This window comes from Ipomoea nil, unplaced genomic scaffold (genome assembly GCF_001879475.1).
Source record: "Ipomoea nil cultivar Tokyo-kokei standard unplaced genomic scaffold, Asagao_1.1 scaffold2973, whole genome shotgun sequence".
Classification (NCBI taxonomy): Eukaryota; Viridiplantae; Streptophyta; class Magnoliopsida; order Solanales; family Convolvulaceae; genus Ipomoea; species Ipomoea nil.
In genome coordinates, this window is record NW_017619401.1 from 216,947 (window position 1) to 242,632 (window position 25,686).

Sequence of the window (25,686 nt, forward strand, 5' to 3'; positions counted from 1 at the left end):
TTTGTTGATCAACAATTCTATCCAACTACTGCTTATAATATATAGTTCCTGATTGTAGTCCTAGCTACATCATCTATCTATCAACTTCTCTTTACTTTATCTACTACACAATCCTAATAATGAGGAGTTGTAGTTTTGAATATCTTCATTATAGTTTTTTTCTTGTTTGGCTTTTGTTCTTCTCTAATACTAGAATCTCAAATAGCATTTGCATGGAGAATGAGAGACAAGCTCTTCTAAGCTTCAAACATGGCATTTCCGACCCTAACAACCTTCTTTCCTCATGGACCGGTGAAGATAATGATTGTTGTAAATGGAAGGGAATTCGTTGCGACAATACAACTGCCCATGTTGTTGCTCTTCGTTTGGGGTCTCAAGTCTTGTGCTCTAATGGAACATCATGCTCTCCACACTTCTATTGTGAAGTCAGCCCTTCTTTACAAGGTGAAATTGGCCCTTCCTTGCTTGATTTATCATTTCTCAATTACTTGGATCTTAGTTGCAATCAATTTGAAACTATTATTCCAACCTTCATTGGCTCTCTACACAACTTAGTCTATCTCAATCTTTCTTTCAACCATTTGTTCGGGAACGTTCCTCCTCATTTAGGAAATATTTCCACCTTAAAATATCTCGACTTTGGAAATAATTTTCTCTGGATGGGTTCCTCTTTACAATGGATTTCTGGTCTTTCATCTTTGGAATACCTCAACTTGAAATTTACATACCTCTATCAAACTTTAGATTGGCTAGAGTCAATTACAAAGTTGCCATTGTTGAGAGCTCTACATCTGTATTCCTATACAGTTCCCAATAATCTCCAATCACTTCTCAACCTTAACTCTTCCAAGTCCCTTGAATACTTGTATATGGAGGGTGGGGATCTAACTTCTTCATTATTGAACTTGTGGCTAAATCAAAGTTATAGGATGAAAGAACTAAAGCTTTTTAATAGCCAATTATATGGTATGGTTCCAGATGTTGTGGCCAAAATGTACTCCCTCGAACATCTTGACCTCTCCTATAATTTTCTACAAGGTGAGAAGACTGAGGATCTTAAATTTTTGAGGTATCTTGGGAACATGAAAGCTCTACATTTGTCAAAAAACTTGTTTTCTTTCAACTTCTCAGAACTGGTTTTAGGTTCTGAGAAAACGATACAAGTTTTGAATTTTGGAAGTAACAAAATTGTTGGATCATTGCATGATATCAAAAAGTTTTCTTCCCTGAGAGCATTGGACATGACCGAAAATCAACTTTCTGGTCCACTACCCGACATGTCAACAATGTTGTCTCTTGAATCCTTAGTCATTAGCTACAATCAGATTGTAGGAAATTTAATGGGGAGTAACATCGGTCACCTTTCCAATCTTATTGAGCTAGATGTTTCTTCAAACTTCTTAGAAGAAGCCATCAATGAAACCCACTTTTCTAATTTTAGCAAATTGGAGGTGCTTTCGTTGTCCGATAACGATATAAAGTTGAATCTGAGCACTAAGTGGGTTCCCCCATTTCAATTGAGGCGTCTAAGACTAAGATCTTGCAAGTTGGGTCCCAAATTTCCTAGTTGGATTCAGACACAGACATTATACCTAGAAATCCTCGATATCTCGGATAATGGAATTTCAGGCTTCATTCCTCAATGGCTCTCTAGTCTCACTTGCTTACGTGATTTGACTATTTCTCAAAATTCGCTTCGAGGCATCTTACCTAACTTGGCCTCAACATTTACTGTAATAAACTTGAGCGATAACAAGCTTGAAGGCCCAGTACCAAAAAATTACTCAGGAGCAATATTTCTAAGCCTTTCTAAAAACAACTTGTCTGGGACCATTTCTTTTCTGTGTACAAATGAGTTTAAGGAATCTAATTATCTTGACCTTTCCGACAATCTCTTCTCTGGGAATATTCCTGAATGTTTGGCACAATATGCTGGTAATGACCTTGGGCTGCTAAACCTAGCAAATAATAACTTCTCTGGAGAAATCCCTTCATCTCTAGGCTATTTGAATCAGATTTCATCACTGCATTTAAGGAACACTGGTTTATTTGGGGAGTTGCCCATATCTTTGAAGAATTGCACTTCATTGAGAATTTTGGATCTTGGAAAGAATCAATTAAGTGGGGAGATTCCTGTATGGATTGGGGAAAGTTTGACACAGTTGAAGGTCCTTTATTTGCATTCAAATCAACTAAAAGGATCCATCCCTACTAGTATCTGCCAACTTCAATCCATGCGAGTCTTAGATCTATCTTCAAACAACTTATATGGACCCATCCCGGCTTGCTTCAGTAATTATAGTAGTGCAATGACTCAAATGCTTGATGAATGGTTTCTAGACGAAGCACATTTTGAAGAGAGTGCCTCCCTATTTGGGATATTAAATAGTCTCCATTACTTTTTCTTTGATTTTGAATTGGTTACGTGGAAGGGAAAGGAGGCTGAGTATAGAGAAAACCTCAAATTCTTGAAAGTCATTGATTTATCAAACAACAGATTGGTTGGAGAAATCCCTGTAGACTTGACAGATTTGCATGGGCTAATCTCATTAAACCTTTCAAATAACAATTTGATTGGGTCCATCCCGTACAAGATTGGTGAGATGAACTCGCTAGAGATTCTCGATCTATCACAAAATCAGTTGTTTGGAGCAATACCAGTGAGCATGGCTAATTTATCATTTCTTGCAGTCTTGGACTTGTCAAATAATAACTTATCTGGTTGCATTCCACCTGGCACGCAATTACAAGGGTTCACTGAAGCGTATCAAGGGAATCCAGAATTACGCGGGCTTCCACTTCAGACTGAATGTCAAAGTAGCAAACAAGGAAATGGTCTATGGACAAAAGGAAATGATGATGATGATGAAGAAGAGCATTGGATTTTATTAGACTTTGATTTCTTTTTGAGTATGACACTTGGATTTATTCTTGGATTTTGGGGAGTGTGTGGAACGCTAATACTCAAGCGTTCTTGGAGACATGCGTTTTTCCAATTTTTGGAAGACAAGAAAGACGATATATATCTTTTCATTGTATCTCATGGAACCAAATTGAAGAGGAGCATGGGAGCCATGTTGAAGAAATAGGTAATTAAAATTGTTCTAAATTTATCATTTAAAATTACAACATTTCCTTTCTAGCAGTGAAATTGAATTTGTAGTTATTATAAATGAAGGGTCATGCACGGAAGCAAGATCAGCTAGCCTGTCTTCATGAGCTGTGGGAAATACATGCATAAGACCACCGGAGTACCCCCATGTCATTTTAAATAAAGAATTTTAGTCTCTTTTTTTTTTTTTGGAAAACAATTTTAGTCTATTTTAATCATGTGTGTATTTCTTTTTATTCATATTGCAAATACAATACTAGTGATGATAATAATATTTGTGTTTTTCGTTTGTTGGGTAAAATAGAAGAAATCTTTGTGGAATTTACTATTATGATAGGAATGTATATTTTAGAAGTTCTTGTGATTATTCTTATAATATTTATTATTCATCACATCGTTAGTTATATTGATGATGAGAATAATAGTTATGGAAAAAAAATTATTATTGATCAATCTAATTTATTATATCTTTTATTCGGGAAAGAAACATTTTTATGCTGTTCTCTAATTAATTAAAAGTTTTTGAAAAAGTTCTAAGTTGCTTCTTAATTAAAAAAAAAAAATTAAAAACTGGTTTCAACATTTTCAACTCAAAATTTTAAAAAGAATTTTTATCACAAATAAACCATTTTGAAAATATGTTTTGTGGGTAAGATTTAGATATTGGTGTAGACGAATTTGCAACATAAAAGACATTATAACCTTTTAGTTTGTAAATTTGCAACCTCACTTTCTACAAAATCAATCACAACTCAAACCAATAAAGCAAGATACCCTTGTGGATAAAAAGAGCACTAACTGAAGACGACAGTGAGGGAATTTGAATTCTATTAAAAAACATAAATAGGAAAAGGGTCCAAAATGATGAAATGTGTGGAACTTATCTATTGTGCGCACATAAAGACTAGAGTCTGACCAATGGCCTGATTACATAACTCACAATTTACTTCAACAATAATTCTAGGTGTGATACTTTGTGGATTTAAGATTAATCCGGTGAAGTGGAGATCACATAAGTATTAAAAAAAAATTATCACTTGAAAGTAACATAAAGTATTCATTAAATTTGCTCTGTTATTCTAAACTATAATGAAGATATTCTAAACTACAACTCCTCATTATTAGGATTGTGTAGTAGATAAAATAAAGAGAAGTTGATAGATAGATGATGTAGCTACGACTACAATCAGGAACTATATATATAAGCAGTAGTTGGATAGAATTGTTGATCCACAAACTCCCAAGAAATTCAATTCAAATTAAAGCTATAGATTATTAGATATGAAGATGCAAAAGACAATTAGGCCGTCTAATATATGATTGCATTCTACATCACTGTACTCTTTGTAAGTTTGTATATTTCCAAAATAATATATATTTTTGATTTTTGATGTGGCTGATATTATTATGGTTGATGTGGCTGCTGGTCCTGATTGGGAGGGGTAATCAACCCTGTTAGGAATATTTTGTAAATTTTGAAGAGCCGAATATATTCTTGAAAAATCAAGTAGTCCCCATTTTTATTCTATTTGAGTCAGTTTAAGTCTACGGAGTATGGTGTACCCATATCATGCAACCCATGTACAAGTCTGGAAAATCACAAGGTGATTTTAAATGTTAAGCGGGATTATAGCTTAACATAATTATGATGCGGATAAGTCACCAAGAACCATGCTAGAGGAGTTGGAAGAAACGCGTGTGAGCTATGCTAAATGATCCTAAGTTTGAATTTCAAGTGAAGCATTTTTAACTTACTTGGGAGACTAGCTTGGATCGTATGGGAGACTAGCTCAAGTATACCAAACCGTATGGTAGACTGGGCCAAACTAGCTCTAGTGTATAGGAGACTAGCTAAGAGTATGGAGACTAAGTAAAATGCACAAGTCTCACAAGCCATAAACACACCTAGTATGGTGGACCAAGCTTAAATTCGAAACAGAGCATCTCACCATGAATAACTATGAAGTTTTTACAGAGGTTCCAGCTTATTATTTTACAAGGATCATGAAGGAGAAAATATCTGATATATTTTCATCTGAACATCAAGTTTTTACGGTGGAACCAGAGACGCTCGAGTCGCGGAGAAATTATTTTACACTCAAGCAAGAATCAGCAGATAAATTATTTGATCAACTTGACATGTCAGAACATTTATGAAGGACAAGAAATATCAAGCTTGCCGCGCCGAACTTATTCAAATTTTGGAGGCTACAAAATTCAAGACACGGCAACGGGCAAATTATTCAAATCTGACAAAAGGTGAAAAGACATCTACCTAATATTTCAGATCAAGTTGACAATATCTTTTGATCAACTACAATTCAAAATGGACGATCGAGATCGAAAGTTGATCAACGGGCAAATAGCTTTCACTAGCTATAAATTGTCCAAGCAGATTTGAAGACAAAAAGCGAAGAAAAGAGAAGAACCCCGATTTGAGCAGTTCAACGATTTGAACAACGGCTAAGACATACAAGCAAAAGATACAATCTATTTTTTAATTAGCCAAAAAGGGGGAAACAGAGCTTCATAGAATAAAATTCAAGTCTGAGTGAGAGAAATTTTATTTCTTTGTAATATTCTCTACTGAGTGTAGAAAGATGGCGGAGTAACTAGAGAGAGTGAAAAACCCTGGTTGAGTGTAGCTTTGTGCGTAGCACTCGTTGTAAAGGGCAGAGTAACAAGAGGAGCTTGTGAAAACCCTGTGAGGACGTAGCTTTGTGCGTAGTTCTCGTGGTGTAGGAGTACAGCTTGGTGCGAAGTACTCGGGAAGGCGGAGTAACAAGAGGAGCTTGCAAAAAACCTTGGAGGAGTGTAGCTTTGTGCGAAGCACTCGGAGAAGTGTCGGTGGACACTTATTCACTATTGTATCTGGGTGATCGAAGAATAGTGAATTTCCTCCTTGAAGTGAAAGGAGAAGAGTGGACTAGGAGGATTACACCACCTCTGAACCACTATAAATCTCTCTCTCTATTTACATCTTCTCATATATTTTGTGCATGCTTATTCTAACTGCGAACTAACCCGATTACGATTTATCGCATATCTTTATCTGTCTGGGTTTGATAGTTCCCACGTATGCATGCAAGCCAAACTTTACGTACATCATCTTTGAGCCATATCAAGTGTTTCTAACGTGTTGCATGTTTAGAATCTCTCTTTGAACACCGCACTACTTAAGCATAACACTTTGCCGTTATTTATTCCGCTGTGCACTCTAAGTTGTTTACCTTGTTGGTGCTTGTTACTTAGAGTTGAAATTATCAAAGTCTTATTTGCCTTGTGTGTTTTCGAAGAAAGTTTAAAAAATTTAGAGAAGTCTATTCACCCCCCCCCCCCCTCTAGACTTCTCGCCACCCCTTTCGGGACCAACAAGTGGTATCAGAGCTGTTGTCTATTTGAGTCAATTTTGACTGCTAGATAGATCTCAAAATCTTCAAGATGAAGAGAGATATGACTCTTGCTCAAAATTTGCTTTTCTCACTTGATAAATTTGATGATTGGAAAATACGTATGCAGGTGCACTTATCTGCCTTAAATGACGAAATGTGGGAAGTCATCGCAAATGGTCCTATCCAAATTATGGAAGTTAACACTGCCGCCGCACTAACTCCAAATGCTCCACGATATATACCAACGCCAAAAATGGAGTGGACAAAGGAAGATAGAGGGCGAAATAATTTGGACAACATTGCCAAAGATATTTTGTTCAAAGCGGTCGATGACACCATATTCCCAAAGATTCGAAAGTGCACCACAACAAAAGAAATATGAGATACACTTATCGGAATCGGTGAAGGCGATGAACAAGAAAAAGACAATAAACTAACCATTGCCATGAAGAGGTTCGAAGATTTCAAAATGCTGCCGAACGAAAGCATCACCGACATGGAAGCTCGATTGATCAAAATTCTTGGAGAGATCACGGATCTGGGAAAGACCATTACCCAGAAGGAAATATCGCTCAAAGTGTTACGCGGATTACCTACAAATTGGGATATGAAGGTGACCGCAATGCGCGATCATAGAGATCTAAGGACATTATCTACGGATAAACTCTTTAGTGATCTTAAGGCGTATGAGTTCGAAATGAAGACACGAGTCGAGGAAGAACGTGATGAACGAACATCCGCATTGATGGCCGAACAACCCTCAACATCAAGAAGGGAACCGGTCGAAGATAACACAAACGTGTGTTACAATTGTAGAAAGCCTGGACATTTTATGGCCGAATGTCCACATCCCAAGGCGGACAAAAATTCGAATACTTCTCCACAAGTGGAATACAAATCCAAAGAGAAGAAATTCAAAAAGGGCAAACGGAAGGCACTAATAAGCGATCCGTTAGAAGCAAGTGAATTCGAAGAATCATCTAGCGACGAGAGTGATTCATCACAAGAAGATACGACGCTACTATGCCTAGTGGGCAAAACATCCGAACACGAGGAATGCTATATGGCGCGTGAAATCGATGAAGAGGTATCTTCTAGCTCTTTTAGTTCTTTTAGTTCAGTTGACACTTCTTTCCAGACTCAAGAATCATTTCAAAGTCTTATGGAAGATTGTCAAAAAGTCATGGCCACTCACACTCAAATCAAAGAGCGCAATAATACGTTAATTCTTGAAAAGGAAGAAATGTCACAAAAATTGCAAAATGCTCTAAATGAAATGAGTAATTTGAAAGCCGAAAATATTCGACTTCAAGAAGAGTGCAAAGCTAGAGAGGTTCGAGAACATAACCTTCGGGAAGTAATCGCATCATTTACAAATTCATCCAAAATAATGGATAAAATGGTAAACATGCAGAAACCCGCTAGAGATAAAGCCGGACTAGGCTACGATCCATCATGTTCTCAAACCCCTGTGAAACTGACTAATTCTACTACTAAAATTTGTGAAAAGTCAGTATAGCACAATGAGACAAGGAGTTGGTAATCAAATAAATGCCCATAAAAATGTTGCAAGGCCGAATAAAAAATCTAATATCTCGGGTAGGCAACAAAATTTTAAAAGGCAAAAAATTGTATCTCCAAAGAGAGCCAACGAGTCTAGTGCAACAAAACCTCATAGGAATAAGGAAAGAATTCCGAGAATTGGGGCTGGGAGATTATATCCCTTAGAACAATATTGGTCGCTTGATGACAAACCATGGACCAAGTCCAGATTTGCTCTTTTTCATAGAATCAAGCAACTATCTGCTTCCCAACTCGCACCAAAGCATTATTCGCAAGTGCGTTATGATTATAGAGTCTTTAATGGTTACAAATCACCTACTCTTGGATCAGTGGGATCTAGGTGGATTTGGATGTCAAAAATTACTAACACAAAAGGACCCAATCAAGCATGGGTTCCTAAAAATAATTAATCTTTCTTGCAGGAAGTTTGGTATTTCGATAGCGGTTGCTCTCGACATATGACCGGCAATAAAGCTAGTCTAGTTGAGTTCAAAAGTATCGAAGGACCAAAAGTAGTTTTCGGTGGAAACGATCGATATGGAATGACAAAAGGAACCGGCGCAATTGTGAAAAATGGTCTACGAATTGATGACGTATCTTATGTCGAAGGATTAAAATTCAATTTGTTTAGTACAAGTCAATTTTGCGACAAAGGATATCTCGTAGAATTTTACAAAGGCAAATGTCAAGTCAAGGACGAATCTACGAATGAAGTCGTACTCGCCGGATCAAGAAAGAAAAACATGTATGTTGTGGATTGGAGTACAACGAAGAAATCCGTATGCTTGATGGCAAATAATTCGAATGAAGCTTGTTGGGAATGACACAGAAGGCTAAATCATTTGAATTTCAAAACCATCAACAAGCTTGCAAGAAATAATCTAGTCGAAGGACTACCCAACATTGTGTTCAAGAAAAATCAAATTTGTGATGCATGCCAGAAAGGAAAACAAATCAAAGCATCATTCAAAGTCAAAGCTCAAGAGTCAACATCAAGACCCTTAAGTCTACTGCACATGGATTTATTTGGTCCAGTAAACCCAGTAAGTATAAGTGGTAAGAAATATACTTTGGTTGTTGTTGATGATTTTTCCAGGTACACATGGACAATATTCATCAATAAAAAGGATGAAGTCTTATCAAAGCTGCCAGAGCTATTAAAGCTACTACAAGTCGAAAAGGACATGAAGATTGCAACAATACGAACCGATCGAGGAACAGAGTTCGTAAACAGAGTGATTCAATCCTATTGCAATTCACAAGGAATCTTACATCAATTATCTGCCGCACGAACGCCGCAACAAAATGGTGTAGCTGAAAGAAGAAATCGAACACTCAAGGAAGCCGCACGAGTCATGATATCAGCCGCCGGACTACCAAAGAGATTTTGGGCAGAAGCAATTAACACGGCGTGCTATACTCAAAATTGCAGTCTAATCCACAAGTCTTATAACAAAACACCTTATGAATTATGGAAAGGGAGAAAACCCAATCTCACCTATTTTCATACATTTGGTTGTAAATGTTTTGTACTTGTTAATGGAAAGTCTCAATTAAAGACTTTTGACGAGCGAGCGGACGAAGGAATATTCTTGGGATATTTATCTACCAGCAAGGTGTATAGAATATTCAACAAATCAACCATGGTGGTAGAAGAATCGATTCACGTTGTGTTCAATGAAAATCACGACAATAATGGCAAAAATGGTGAAGGTAATCATGATTTAATTATTTCTAACAAAATGTTGGAAGATAATGTGTTGCAGGAAGTAGAAGAATCAAGTGATATGGGTACTCACCAAATTGAGGCAATATCCAATGTGATACCCGAAATATCACGTACAACCGAAATTGCACCCAGAATTCAACAAGAAGAAATTCCAGTAGATGAACAAGAAGATGTACCCGTCAACAATTTGCAACAAATGGATTCACACCAAGTGACTTTACAACAAGAAGGAAACTCTGAGAATCCAACGAGTTTTCAACCGAATCGAAAATGGCTAAGAAGTCACACACATGAATTAGTCAATGGAGATCCAAGTGACGGAGTAAAGACGCGATCATCTACTAGGAACCAACAACAAGACGCAATGTTCTCATGTTTTCTATCACAACTGGAGCCAAAAGAAATTGATGAAGCTTTAGCCGATCTAAGTTGGATAGATGCCATGCAAGAGGAATTAGATCAATTCAAGCGCAACGACGTATGGAAACTTGTTCCAAGACCAACGCACCAAAATGTAATTGGCACTAAATGGGTCATTAGGAACAAAGCAAACGAAGACGGCGTCATTGTTAGGAATAAAGCAAGATTAGTTGCGAAGGGGTATTCACAAGAAAAAGGCATTGATTTTGATGAGACATTCGCCCCTGTCGCACGACTCGATGCAATCCGGATATTCCTAGCATATGCAGCGCACAAGAATTTCATTGTATATCAAATGGACGTAAAGAGCGCATTTCTTAATGGCTTACTTGAAGAAGAAGTTTACGTCGAACAACCACCCGATTTTGAGGTAAAAGACGTTGGTGATCAAGTCTACAAATTAAAGAAGGCATTGTATGGGTTAAAACAAGCTCCGCGAGCTTGGTACGACACCTTGTCAATGTTCTTAATTAGTTGTGGATTCACCAAAGGTCTAGTCGATAAAACCCTCTTTAGAATTCAAGAAAATAATCACATTTTATTAGTACAAATTTATGTTGATGATATTATCTTTGGAAGTACTGATAAATCGTTATGTGAAAAATTTTCTAAGCTCATGCAGAACAGGTTCGAGATGAGTATGATGGGAGAATTAAATTACTTTTTGGGACTGCAAGTCAAGCAACTCAAAGAAGGAATTTTCATAAATCAAGCCAAGTACACAAGAGATCTTATCAAGAAATTTGGTGTAGATGGAAAATCCTCAATCAAAATTCCCATGAGTACATCTCAAAAATTGGATAAAGATGATGAAGGAAAAGACGTCGATCAAACGATGTATCGAGGGATGCTTGGATCGTTACTATACTTAACCGCAAGCAGACCGGACATATCCTACTCGGTTGGCATATGTGCAAGATTCCAATCAAGCCCAAAGAAAGTCATCTGATTGCAACCAAGAAGATAATTCGATATCTCAAAGGAACAATCAATGTGGGATTATGGTATCCCAAAGAAGGAGATTTTACACTAACTGGTTATTCAGATGCAGATTTTGCAGGTTGTAAAATAGACCGAAAAAGTACCTCAGGGACATGCCAGTTCTTAGGGGGAAGATTGGTCTCTTGGTTCAGCAAAAAGCAAAACTCCATAGCTACGAGCACTGCCGAAGCCGAATATATTGCAGCTGGGAGTTGTTGTGCAAAAATCTTGTGGATGAAGCAACAATTATTGGACTATGGGATTAAGTGCGAAAATGTTAGCATTTTATGCGATAATACAAGTGCAATCACCATAACCCAAAATCCGGTGCTTCATTCGCGAACCAAGCATATCGACGTTCGACACCATTTTATCCGAGACCACGTCGAAAAGAAAGATTTGAAAATCGATCATGTTCCCACGGAGAATCAAATTGCCGACATTCTCACAAAGCCGTTGTGTGAATCTCGTTTTGCAACTCTAAGGCATGAAATGGGAATGATCGAAATGAGCTAAGCAATTTCGAAACTCTTTATTTTTTATTCGCACTGTGCATGTTGCATGTGAATTATGTGATCTACGTGCTTAATTTAATTGTGTATGTACGTATAATATATATGTTTAATTGTGTACATGTTTTCGTAAAATTTATGTGTTATAATTTTATCTTACGAAATCTGCGTACCTAAATTTGCGATTTATTCATGTGATACGTATGTCTATTTAATTTGTCACGTTTTAGCATAATTGATTTGTGTAATTTGCTTGCTAAATGTGTTTAATTAAATTAATTTGAGATTAGTATGTAATTTAGGGGGAACAAATTTTCAATTGGGTTAATTTTGATGAAATTGTATATATTTAGGGGGAATTTAGATATTTGCATGTCTAATTGGGTTTGTGTGTTAAAAAAAAAAAATAGATTTTCTGATGAATGCTTGCCCAATTTGGAAAATCAAAAGTCAAAAAGTTAGGCCAATTTTTTTGGAAAGTCAATTGTTTTAAATGATTTGGGAACTTGAAATTTCTTTTCAGATACTAGGTATCTGTCTGATCAATTTATTTTTATCACGTTTCTTTTCAGAAAATCAGCTTTATTGAAATATGAAATCGAGACGATAATATTTATCTGGAATATATATTTATTGGTCTAACAGATTATTTTCGAGAATTTTTTATCTGATTTGCTCCAGGTTGGCGGTTATTTGAAGCACAATTTTTGGCGCCATGTACTCACAAATGGAGTATATAAATCTGAGCTGACAAATTTAAATCATGTGGAAGGTCGAATTTATCCTCAAAGAGATTAATACTCTCTCTCTACCCACTAGAGGGAAAAAGAGTAATTTCTCACCCTTCTCCCTCAATTCTAACGGGTAGAATTGGAAATCTAGAAGAACTCAAAGTCTTCTTCCTCCTCCTCTCTCGCCGGCCGGAAAAACACACAAGAAGAAGCCAAAAATCTCTCAATGCTCCTATACCCACTCTGAATCTTCTACACAAAAATCTTCTACACACAAAAACCCATCACCCAAACCCAAAAACCTACCAAAATAACCTCTCAATCCAAATACCCATCCCTTCTATCCATTTTTCGGACATCACTGCCGAAACACCCAATCTTTCACCCAAAAATTCCTAAATTCTATTTCTACTCAAATGGAGATTAATCAAGTGGAGATGGAGTCATTCACAACCGGAGGAACAAGGAAATCTAGCCGTGTACTAAGCGGGATGATTCTTGATGTCACCGACTTCAACAAACAAGTGGAGGACAAATCTATTGGGGTAAAAATTATCAACTCTCTCGAATCTTGTGGGTTGTTAAATTTTTGCACTTTTAGATATGTTGGTTTCTATAAAGATGAGGTGACCGAATTATACATGAATGCTAGAATAGAAAATGGCTCAATTATTTCTATGATCAAAGGTGTTGATGTAGAAATTAATCTCGATGATTTTCGAAGGATGTTTAATCTTGTTGAATCAAGTTTGAGGGTAGAAAATCATGTGCATGATGTCAATGCCATTTGGGCCGAGGTACGCGATGCAAACGCACTGCTATCTCCGAAGGTTAATGGTAACAAAAGAGATTTGAAGAAGGATTACGGGCTTTTGTTGGATATTGTTCATAAATGTGTAGAATCCCGGTATCATTGCCGTGACAAGTTGTCAAAAGAAAAATTGTTGATTATGGACATTATTTTGAACAATGTTTGTGTGGATTGGGGTGCCTTTATGTTTGGAAGGTTGTGTGAGTCTATAAGGAAGGCCAAGCCTTTGGTGGATGGATGGTTTCAACAGGAGATCGGTTACGGGTTTGCCGTTGGTGAGATTTTGAGAACCAAAAATGTCACCCTTACCAAAGCCAAACATATTACAAACCATAGCTACCTCTTTCGGCTACCCAACTCCAATGAACCTAAAAATCCTACCTTACCCACAAGCCTACCAAAACCCACCCGAAAAAGAAAATTGCCCAACCCCTTCCAAAACCTTAAACAATATATCCGAGAACCAAGCCATGAAGGATCAAATACCCATGCCATCCGATCCAACGAAGAACAATCAAGCCACCCAATCTTAAGACCCTTAACCACTCAAAACCCGAACCCAATTATCCTTGAGAGCCACGGGTTTGTTGAGGAAAATAGAGTTGAAGTGGATGTTGTTGTGAATGATCAAGTTGAAGTTGGAAGTGATGATGAGATATCAACAATTGGGGCGGATAGTGCACTTTTGGAGGAGTATAAAAGAGCACTAGAATGGAGAGCATGGAGATTAGGAGATCACAACTTGTTGGCCGAAACTATAGGGCCAAATACATTGGAAAGAGAAGAATTGGTGTTGAGTTGGTTAGGCTCACGTGACCTTGCTAGAGCTACCCGTCTTTCGGTGATTAATTCATGCTTTTTGACTAAGCTTGCAAGGAAGAAGAGGACCGAGAAAAGTGTCCTAGTTGAAGCCACATCCGAAGTGCCTATAGGTGAATTTGATCCTAATGAAATTCGCCGGGCAACGATTGCATCTTTGGAGGATAGCCGAAGAGGACCTGGAGAGGGATCTTTGGTGTGGAATGATGATATAGAGCTCCCGGAGATTGATCCGTATCCTGCAAATGTTGGGGATGAAAATTTGAGTTATGAGTCTTTTTTTCCACATCCCGCAATGGAGGTTACGTGGTCTATTCATGAGGATGGTAATGCACCAAGTCAAGGGATTTCTTTAAATTTGGATGAGACAAGAAACTTGCCTACTTTGCCATCTTCTTATGAGTTCTACGATCAAGATCATCCAAGGAACCGAAATACATTGATGATTTGCTACAACACCAAGGAAGCCGAACCAAATCTTGTTGACACAATGATCACCACACCACAAGATGATTTTGCACACCCATTGCCGATTCCAACACCACCCGTCCAAAGTGAACCGATGTTCAATGCTCAATCCTTACGGGAAGAAATTGTTAAGGATGTCAAGGCAATTCTTCAAGAGTCTACGGGAGGATTAAACACCAAGGTGGATGCAATGGACAACAAACTTGATGGCTACCACAAGGATATGGTGGACCGTGTTGTGCAATTGTTCAATAGGCAAGGCCTATTGAAAAATGAAATTGATTCGGCCAAGGGAGATTTGAAAAATGAAGTGATCAAATTATTTGTTGAAATGGGAAAGTTTGGGTCCGAGACAACTTCAAGGCTCAAACTCTTGGAACAACAAGTGCAAGGGTTACTACAACAATCCCGTATCATCTTGGATTTACTTGAAGGAGTTCGTGACAAGCAAAATTCTTCCACCGACAGCTTTCAAAGGTTCATTAATGCTGCCGAAAAGGGAGAAGGATTGGCAAGTCATTTTGTACCACAAACCTATGCTTATGCGTCGTCCCAACCGAGGGCTCCACGACTAAGATCGAGGACCACTTGTGGAACTTGTCCGACCATCAACAACACCTAGAAACCGAGGGAGCATGATAGACTACCTTAGAGGTACTTGTCCTAGCTCAAGCTCAACTCCTCAAGGTGTGTTTCCACCTACGCCGATTGCACCTATGCCGAAGCCAATTGCCACGAGGATACAAAAATTGCAAGAGCTTCAAACGGAGTTCGGACACCGAAGTGAGCAAATGAGCGATGGCCGAACATTTGATGAGTGCATTACTTGGCACGAAGCCGGCGTGTTGAGAGGAGAAAATATAAGAGAAGCCTACGGCTACTACATCATTGGACAAGTGACTGCCCCGTACCAAAACAAGAGCTACGAAGATGACTTCAAGAAGCTACGGGCATACATCAATGCAAAGTTGAGAGAGGGAGGTAAAAATTTCGATTGACAAATCAAATTTTTGGTGTATAAATTATTTTAGCTAGCACATTACTCTTTGATATCATATCTATGCTAAGCTAAAATGGGTTGAAATTGCATGGTGACAATATTTCGTACCATACTAAGTGAGTCTTAGTTAATTTATTTATTTTGTGTTCTTATGTCACAAGATTTTAATTTGGACTTAGAATTAATATTGTAACACGTATAAAATGAGGATATAAAATTTAGGGGGAAGAAAAATTCAAGCTAAAAGAAAATTGAACACCCCACGATCAAAGTCTCATTTATACGGTTAGGCTGTCCAATTTTAAAATCTCTAAGTCTCAATTTTTGTTAAACCCGTCAATTGGCTAGTCGAAATAAAATCGAATAAAAAGAAATTATTTTTCAAAATTGACAAAGCCAAAATGACTTGGGTATAAGTTTCGGCATCATCAAAAAGGGAGAAATTGTTAGGAATATTTTGTAAATTTTGATGAGCGAATGTATTCTTGAAAAATCAAGTAGTCCCCATTTTTATTCTATTTGAGTCAGTTTAAGTCTACGGAGTATGGTGTACCCATATCATGCAACCCATGTACAAGTCTGGAAAATCACAAGTTGATTTTAAATGTTAAGCGGGATTATAGCTTAACATAATTATGATGCAGATAAATCACCAAGAACCATGCTAGAGGAGTTGGAAGAAATGTGTGTGAGCTATGCCAAATGATCCTAAGTTCAAATCTCAATTTAAGTATTTTTAACTTACTTGGGAGACTAGCTTGGACCGTATGGGAGACTAGCTTGGACCGTATGGGAGACTAGCTCAAGTATAACTAGCTCTAGTGTATTGGAGACTAGCTAAGAGTATGGAGACTAAGTAAAATGCACAAGTCTCACAAGCCATAAACACACCTAGTATGGTGGACCAAGCTTAAATTCGAAACAGAGCATCTCACCATGAACAACTATGAAGTTTTTACAGAGGTTCCAGCTTATTATTTTACAAAGATCATGAAGGAGAAAATATCTGATATATTTTCATCTAAACATCAATTTTTTACGGTGGAACCAGAGACGCTCGAAGAAGGATGATTCGCGGAGAAATTATTTTACACTCAAGCAAGAATCAGCAGATAAATTATTTGATCAACTTGACATGTCAGAACATTTATGAAGGACAAGAAATATCAAGCTTGCCGCGCCGAACTTATTCAAATTTTGGAGGCTACAAAATTCAAGACACGGCAACGGGCAAATTATTCAAATCATCTGACAAAAGGAGAAAAGACATCTACCTAATATTTCAGATCAAGTTGACAATATCTTTTGATCAACTACAATTCAAAATGGACGATCGAGATCGAAAGTTGATCAACAGGCAAATAGCTTTCACTAGCTATAAATTGTCCAAGCAGATTTGAAGACAAAAAGCGAAGAAAAGAGAAGAACCCCGTTTTGAGCAGTTCAACGATTTGAACAACGGCTAAGACATACAAGCAAAAGATACAATCTATTTTTTAATTAGCCGAAAAGGGGGAAACAGAGCTTCATAGAATAAAATTCAAGTCTGAGTGAGAGAGAAATTTTATTTCTTTGTAATATTCTCTACTGAGTGTAGAAAGAGGGCGGAGTAACTAGAGAGAGTGAAAAACCCTGGTTGAGTGTAGCTTTGTGCGTAGCACTCGTTGTAAAGGGCAGAGTAACAAGAGGAGCTTGTGAAAACCCTGTGAAGACGTAGCTTTGTGCGTAGTTCTCGTGGTGTAGGAGTACAGCTTGGTGCGAAGTACTCGGGAAGGCGGGGTAACAAGAGGAGCTTGCGAAAAACCTTGGAGGAGTGTAGCTTTGTGCGAAGCACTCGGAGAAGTGTCGGTGGACACTTATTCACTATTGTATCTGGGTGATCGAAGAATAGTGAATTTCCTCCTTGAAGTGAAAGGAGAAGAGTGGACTAGGAGGATTACACCACCTCTGAACCACTATAAATCTCTCTCTCTATTTACATACTGCTCATATATTTTGTGCATGCTTATTCTAACTGCGAACTAACCCGATTACGATTTATCGCATATCTTTATCTGTCTGGGTTTGATAGTTCCCACGTATGCATGCAAGCCAAACTTTATGTACATCATCTTTGAGCCATATCAAGTGTTTCTAACGTGTTGCATGTTTAGAATCTCTCTTTGAACACCGCACTACTTAAGCATAACACTTTGCCGTTATTTATTCCGCTGTGCACTCTAAGTTGTTTACCTTGTTGGTGCTTGTTACTTAGAGTTGAAATTATCAAAGTCTTATTTGCCTTGTGTGTTTTCGAAGAAAGTTTAAAAAATTTAGAGAAGTCTATTCACCCCCCCCCCTCTAGACTTCTCGCCACCCCTTTCGGGACCAACAAACCCAATGAAGGAAAGCTGAGGGTGGCCCTTGAGGAAGCCCATGCTCTGCTGGCATGGCCTTTGGAAAATTGGAGTGTGTGAGGGGTGGAGGGTGTATAAGGAAGGAAAAGTCTTTTGGAGTGGGGGGAGGGAGTTATAAGGAAGGTGTTAAAGAGTTTGTATGTGCAAGAATTTGAAAGCAGCTGGACAAACATGGGGGAATTTATTAATGATCCTGATTAAGGCGAGATCTCTTCTGCCCAGTTGGTCCAGGCATGGCCTTAGGAGGCTCTTTGGTTTTATAGCTAGGTGAAAATGAGACCAAAGGTGGATTCACTTATGCCTTACACATAAACCCAATGATTGGTGGCTTGGCTGGGCAATCTATGAGGGTGAACAGCTGGGGGACTAGCCTATGAAGTCAGAGGGCTGAGGCTTGTTCTTAAGGGAAAGGGTTTATAAACTTCTAGGGGGTGGGAATGGACTCATGAGGCCACATGGCAGAGGTCTATTCTGCACAACTAAGAAGAAACCAGTTTTATGAGAACACTCTATTGAGGGGTGTTTTGGATATGATATGTTAACTTTCTAAGTCTGAGGGAAATGGCCCATGAGGATGGGTAGCTGAGGCCATTTCTGCTCACACTTAGACAAAGGAAAAGGGTGGGAGCATGATGGAGGCCTATGAAGCTTTGCTGAGCTCTTCCAGTCCGCTTCCATATATATAAACCCAAGGATGGTCTTGCTGACACTACAAGAAAAATGCACATAGACAACGGTTAAAAACCGTTGTCGTAGGGGTAAAACTTCTGTTGTTGAAGCCGGTGTTGTTGTAGGTCACGCGCATAGACAACGGTTTTTAACCGTTGTCTTTTCTAGAAACGACAACGGTTTTTCAACCGTTGTCTATTAAGTGTTGTTGAAACCGGTGTTGTTAAAAGTCACGCACATAGACAACGGTTTTAAACCGTTGTCTTTTCAAGAAACGACAACGGTTTTCTAACCGTTGTCTATTAAGTGTTGTTGAAACCGGTGTTGTTAAAAGTCACGCACATAGACAACGGTTAAAAACCGTTGTCTTTTCCTGAAACGACAACGGTTTTCGAACCGTTGTTTATTAAGTGTTGTTGAAACCGGTGTTGTTAAAAGTCACGCACATAGACAACGGTTAAAAACCGTTGTCTTTTCTTGAAACGACAACGGTTTTCGAACCGTTGTCTATTAAGTGTTGTTGAAACCGGTGTTGTTAAAAGTCACGCACATAGACAACGGTTAAAAACCGTTGTCTTTTCTTGAAACGACAACGGTTTTCGAACCGTTGTCTATTAAGTGTTGTTGAAACCGGTGTTGTTAAAAGTCACACACATAGACAACGGTTATAAACCGTTGTCTTTTCTATCAACGACAACGGTTTTTGACCCGTTGTCTATTCAATGTTGTTGAAACCAGTGTTGTTAAAAGTGATGCACATAGACAACGGTTTTTTAACTGTTGTCTATTGTGTGTTGTTGAAATTGCTGTTGTTAAAAGTCACGCCCATAAACTGTTGTCTTTCGTAGAAAAGACAACAGTTTCAAACTGTTCTCTATTGTAAAATAGACAACGATTTTTAACCGTTGTCTCAACGGTTTTTAACCTGCTTAAATTTTAATCATATACCAAAAAACAATTTATCCATTCACCATGGCCAAGTGTAGTTACATAATTTTGCACAAGCTAAGGTTCAACATAACAAGTGTAAATACTTCCATGACCAATTCTCATCGAATCAAATATCATCCAAGTCATAATAATACAAAAAACAATTCGACGAAGTCGTACTACAACAAACAATTCCACGAAGTCTAAAAGATCACAACGTTCTAATGATCAAATCATACCTACTGTATATAACTTATACAATATCGGCCCATTCAGAACGCACCAGATCAATAACCGCTTTGTCATATTCAACTTGTTGGAACTACATGTAAAAAGTGAGTAAATAAATTAGTAATTGCAATGAAATTCGAAATAAGTTAGGAGTAATTTTCAAGAACCACTATATGGTAATAGAGTTTTAGCAGTTCTAAAGGCAAGAGCTTTTGTATTTTCTCTAATCTCTCCACTTTAAACTTTGTGAATAAAAGGATCAAATTAAAAACTAAAAAGCATTCATTCAATAAACATCAACAATAAATGGAGTACTCAAAATTATACTGGCAACAAGAATCTCAAATGCATCATATTTCCACTTTGAAACATTGAAATCAAAATAATTTTAAACACGAATTAGAAATGGAATTATTACCAGTGCTTGAACAGAATCTTTATCATCAATGTCCGACATGTTCTCAATTAAAGTCTTCAGGTAAGCCATGACATAGAAACCGCATTGGTTACTATCCGGCTGACGAGGAGCCTACAAATGTTAAATAAGATTTGCATGTGCATTACAATTTAACATATACAAACACTTATATGTAATTAGTTACAAATATTAAATTACCTTGACAATTTCCCAAGCAGTTTTACTTCGTCCTTTCTTTCCATTCCCAGAGGCCGCATGAACCATTTTAATAGCCCTTCAAATATATTGTTGATTATTCATATTATGTAATAATCATACTGATATAAATCGAAAGAAATAACAAAAAAAAAACTTACATTTCTACAACATGTTTCCAATCATCATCGCGAATGCGATGACTAAGAGGGTCCCACAAATAAACAATATCCTTACTGACGTTGATAACTGTCAGAATCCAATGGAAACTATACAGAAACACAAAATTATATTACATCAATAGAAAATAATATGCAATGGAAATTATAATTGTAACCATTCTTACCCTACATTACATGGCACCAAAAGTGATGCACTACTTGGATTGTCAATCAGTCTGTCTGCTAAAGCTCGTGCCCTACTTTCCAACTGTTTGTCTAGGAAATTTTTTCTGTTCTTGTCGTTGGCACATGACCTACATGACATGGCTGCATAAATCTGAATTTTTCAAGCTTGTTCTCTTCCATCATCTTTTTATACAAATACCTAACATTGGAATGGAAACTGAATTAGAATAACAAAGCATAGAAGTGATAAGTATATATAATTGACTCGAAATATATATTAAATCATACCATATGTACACAGCAATACATGTGTACGATATTGGCATCAATTGACAAAACGGAGTTACATCTTCGTCGTGCACATATAGAGTACATTCTTCCCCGAAGACATTTTCATCTAGCACTATTTTTAAACTCTCTCCATTCCCAAGTGCACGCTTGTAATAACAGTATAGTAGCCATTATGACTTAGGCATACTTGAGGAGTTCAACTCAAGCTTTTTGACTTCCTTGCTCGGTTTCTTCTTACATTGTTTCTAATTTGCAAAATATACACATATTAGCTAAATAAATAAATATACTAACAAAGGCATGTGAATTTTATGCATACACAAATTAACATCTCCTACAGTTTATATGAAAAATGCAAAACATTTGAAAATTGAGAGGATGAAGCAAATCTGCAAAACATTTGACAGAGGCACCAATACGTAGACAGTAATTTTTGCCTAAGAAACTAAGTAAAATGTAAACTTCAGTAAAGAGTGAATATTTACCTCCAAGACATCTTCTTTGTCAATAAACTGCAGCTCATCATCATCATCTTCGAAATCCAATTTTTGTTTCATAAAACCAATTTCTTCTTCACTCAGCTTCATCGCACCCTTTGCATCCTTTGCAGTACAACTCCCTTTTTCTTCAATCGGAGATGATTTAAAGGCAACATTTTGAAGGACCAAATTTTCTAACTTTGCAACTCTGTCTTCTACTGTTGCTTGTCGTCTTAGAAGGACATTTTTCTCATGGTTAGGAAGCATCCCTTTACCCAATCTGAAATATGTTGAGGGATTGACATGTCCACCTATAGCCCTCACCCGACCTCCATTCTCCTTAGATTCAAGAGCCTGTGTCAGGATGTCCTCATTTGGTCCTTGAAGTTGCAACAAACCATCTTGCTTTTGCTGAATATATTCATCCTGTAATTCATGACAAATGACCATGATAACCACAATCTTTCGAAATACATAAAGAGGATAGTACCAGTAAATTAAAGGTTTTGCTTACAATCTTTGTAAATTTTTTCTTCAAAACATCTCCTTCTATTTCTCCTTGCTTACTAGTTCTCCCTTTCTTCCAAAGTATAGCTCTATTCACTTCGTCATCATCACACAATTCTGTTGACTACAGCCAAGAAGATTTATCAATGTCAAACTAAGGGTTAAAAAGAGTTTAAGTTATTAGTGAAAGTGAATAGAGATAAATACTTACAATTTCACTAGCAAGACGCGCATATCCTTTACGAGCAAGCCTATGTGGATAAAGGTTTTGCTTTCTTCGTACCTTTTGCTGCTCGCTTAGTTTCTAAGACAAACATGATCAAAACTTGACATTATATTTCTGCCATAGCACCATACATTATATTTCTAAGACAAAGATGATGCTTCATGCTTGAAAGGTGAAAACAGACATGATAAAAACAGAAATGAGGAAAAGGGGGAACACTTCATCTTTTTTGATTTCTTAACTGAACTCATTAATTGGTAATATTACACTAAATCTTAATTGTTATACGGTTGGGAACAACCTGAATACATAAATGCTAGACTAAGAAGAATCCTACCTGTTTTAATACGTATTTTGAAACAATAAGTTGTTACAAAAAAGCTAATTAATCAAACACTTATATTAGTTATTTAACCAAATCAAATAAGTCAAAATAAATTAAAAAGCTACCTATTTTACCAAACATGATCAACTCTGAATTGAATTAAATTCTTTAATTTACCTAATCAAAAGAGACTTTCAAGTGAATGTTTACAGGAATTATGTACACTCTATAAAAGGGCATATTTGTTACTTAAAATTGAGGGCACTACTGATCGGTTTTATTAATTTTGATAAAATAAAATATACAAATATATTCAAATTACAATTATAGTATTTTACCACAAAGTATAAACTTCTCAACTTTATATATATATTCTAATTGAATATGCCTCATAAGCAGCATTTACCATATCTATAGGGTTTTCATCAACAAGCTTATGCTCTTCTCCCCTAATTAGACCGCCATCATCTATTGAGTTGTTTAACGTAGCCTTCTCCCCGTGCCATATCCATGACACATACGTTCCATCCATTCCATTACGGTACAAGTGTGCCCTTATAGTATCAAGAGGTTGCTTCCTTAGGTTGCCACATATTGCACATGGGCATGATATTGAATTAGGATCAACGGCATTTTTTTTAGCAAATTGTAAAAAAGATTCTACTCCAACCTCATATTCATAACATAATCTATCTTTTGACATCCATTCTTTGTCCATTGTTTATTTATACACCAATGCTACAAAACAGTCAAGTGACAAGAAAAATAAATTCATATCGCTTAAAAATAATCAAGTAACAACACAAATAAGTATGTATACCAATTTGCCCTAGTTTGGGTAAGACTTTCCATGTTGAGTGCTAATCTTTTGAATATTGAGACTTTGAGACAAGTATGTATGCCAATTGGAAAGTTCCTTAACTCAGATTATGGGACTCTGAATTTCACAAGGCCAAGATATGCTTAGAGTTAAGGTAGAGATTGACTTGTTAAAAAGTATCAATCATAACCTTAATGTGGCAGTTACCTCAGAACAAATTAAGCAATATAATTTTGTAAAAAACTAAGATTTCCTAGTGCCAATATCACATAGAATAGTTTGATCACCTCAACCTCAATAATAAACATGCCATGACAAACTCTAACCATTAAAAAAGATAACTGACCTATTGGAGCACTGGGTAACTGTCCGTCCTTCAAGGGAAGCAGCAACAACCTGCCAATTACTCTCACCAAAAACTTCCACAGCAGCTCTCACTTTATTATCCTCCTCCTCAGTCTTCCTAGTTCAACCATCTGCAGAATGTTAAAAACTAATTACATCAATTTCTATTACTCAAACAGTCAACAGAAGGATCAAATACTACAAGCTTCCTCAATTATGTACAAGGATGAGTGTTGAAGTTGACAAGTCCTGGCAAGAAAATCTACCATATCCAATGACTACCATGAAGCAAAAAATTAAAAACAAATAAAAATTAATTACATGAGAAGGAAGAGGTGCTCTGCAGATAAGGACTTTGTTCTGCACTCCCACTGCTTTTATGTGGCTATATCTCAACAGATTTAAGGTTGTGATCAACAGATTTAAGGTTTGCTTTCTCAAACTGCAACTTGTTTTCCTCCTACTCTATTCCCATCTTTTATATCAACCATGTCCAATCCAATCAATGAACTAACAGATATTACATGTCTATGAAGAGTGTACTAGTAACAAAGGGCTTGAAACATCAGGTCAAATATTCAGATTCAGGCGAGTGATACTGGATTTCATATTGCAAGTTTTGAGTAAAACAATTGTCCAGATCGGGATATCTTAGAACCTGAACAAGAAGCTGACTTGCTTACAAAAACATGAAAAACAGCATGGTTTCTATCAAAGTTTGAACACAGAGCATAGGACCAAAAGTGGAATTGGATCACGTTTTTGGGCTGAAAGAAAAAGAAACAGGACAAATGGTGCTATGAATATGATTCCCTATCAGTGTAACTATGACAAAAAGAAAGCTTGATTGGATACAAATCCATAGCCAATCATATCATCAGGGCTGAAAGAAAAAGAAACATAGAGAATCATACAAACAAAAAAAAGAATACAAAGAAAACAGACAACCATGGATGGTCCTCTTTTGCATGAATTCAAAAGACAAGCTTCATTTTTCCTCAGGAAAAAGTTCAAGACTGCAAGATTGGCCTTAACAGATGTTACCCCTACAGAGATGTAAGCTTAAAAAGATCCATTACAAATTACAAAATCTGCTTCATAAAGGCCTCTATTTCATCAACAATCACTTAATGTGGTGCATGATGATCCATTCTCTATCTTATACTCCGTATTATTATAGTAAAATAATATACCATCACTCCTTTCAACACAACACCATCACCCTTTGGCACTCAAAGTTCTGCATTTGGTGAGATTTTTAACTTATTTTCTATGTGCATGACAGATTAAGATTTTATTTTCTCAAAGCTAAAGCTCCCTGAATTGGTTGTCCCCATATACTCTTATTAACATTTACATACATAATAACATTTACTCCAGCTTTTGGAACCTCTTCTTTTTCAGGTCAACCCCGGGGATCTAGAGTGGCTCCTTACCAGCCGACACCTGAGGCAGATAGTGGTACACAGACTGCTGGGAAACTAGAGTCAATTTCAGCAATGCCAGTATATAAAGACAAAAGTCATGAGGAACTTAGGTTTGAGGATTACCAGGCAGGAGACAAAGTTACTATTTTACCTAGAAAGGTTAAAATGACTACTTCTGCATTTGTGGCCTCATCAACTTCCCCATTTGGTCAGTCATCTGCCAATCCATTTTCTAGCTCAAACAACAAACCCAACATTTGGTTCTAGCTTAAGTTTCAATACTCAATCATCACCATTATTCCAGCCAACTACACCTTCGTTTGGACAGACTACTTTTGGTCAACCAAGGTCCAAATGGCATTCCAAAATTTTGCACAACAAAACAAATACTGTACGGCATTCCAAAATATCCAAAATTTTGCACACATTGATACAATCAGACCTAGCTTGGATAAATTTGACAGATTATTACATTAAAATAGAAAAGCTAACCTTAAAAGCTAAACCTCATGGCGGCGGCAGCTGGACCGACGGCGACACAG

General features: G+C 37.1%; 1 protein-coding gene and 1 pseudogene across 1 annotated transcript; one reads left to right on the top strand and one right to left on the bottom strand.

Annotated features, from left to right (window-relative positions):
* The first annotated feature begins 212 nt into the window (after positions 1 to 212).
* On the top strand, positions 213 to 2,247 carry LOC109162965 (probably inactive leucine-rich repeat receptor-like protein kinase At3g28040). The gene is made up of 2 exons (XM_019311676.1): positions 213 to 2,135; positions 2,200 to 2,247. Exons 1-2 carry the CDS (start codon positions 213 to 215, stop codon positions 2,245 to 2,247), a joined length of 1,971 nt encoding a protein of 656 aa, XP_019167221.1.
* A 17,539-nt stretch (positions 2,248 to 19,786) lies between these two features.
* Positions 19,787 to 24,208, bottom strand: LOC109162966 (annotated as a pseudogene).
* Positions 24,209 to 25,686: the final 1,478 nt, after the last annotated feature.

What these genes read in the sequence shown, in the direction of transcription:
- LOC109162965 (XM_019311676.1), top strand. Translation starts at nt 213, where the DNA reads ATGGAGAATGAGAGACAAGCTCTTCTAAGCTTCAAACATGGCATTTCC. An exon ending in AATTAAGTGGGGAGATTCCT is followed by an intron (nt 2,136 to 2,199) that starts GTATGGATTGGG and finishes ATCAACTAAAAG; the next exon opens with GATCCATCCCTACTAGTATC.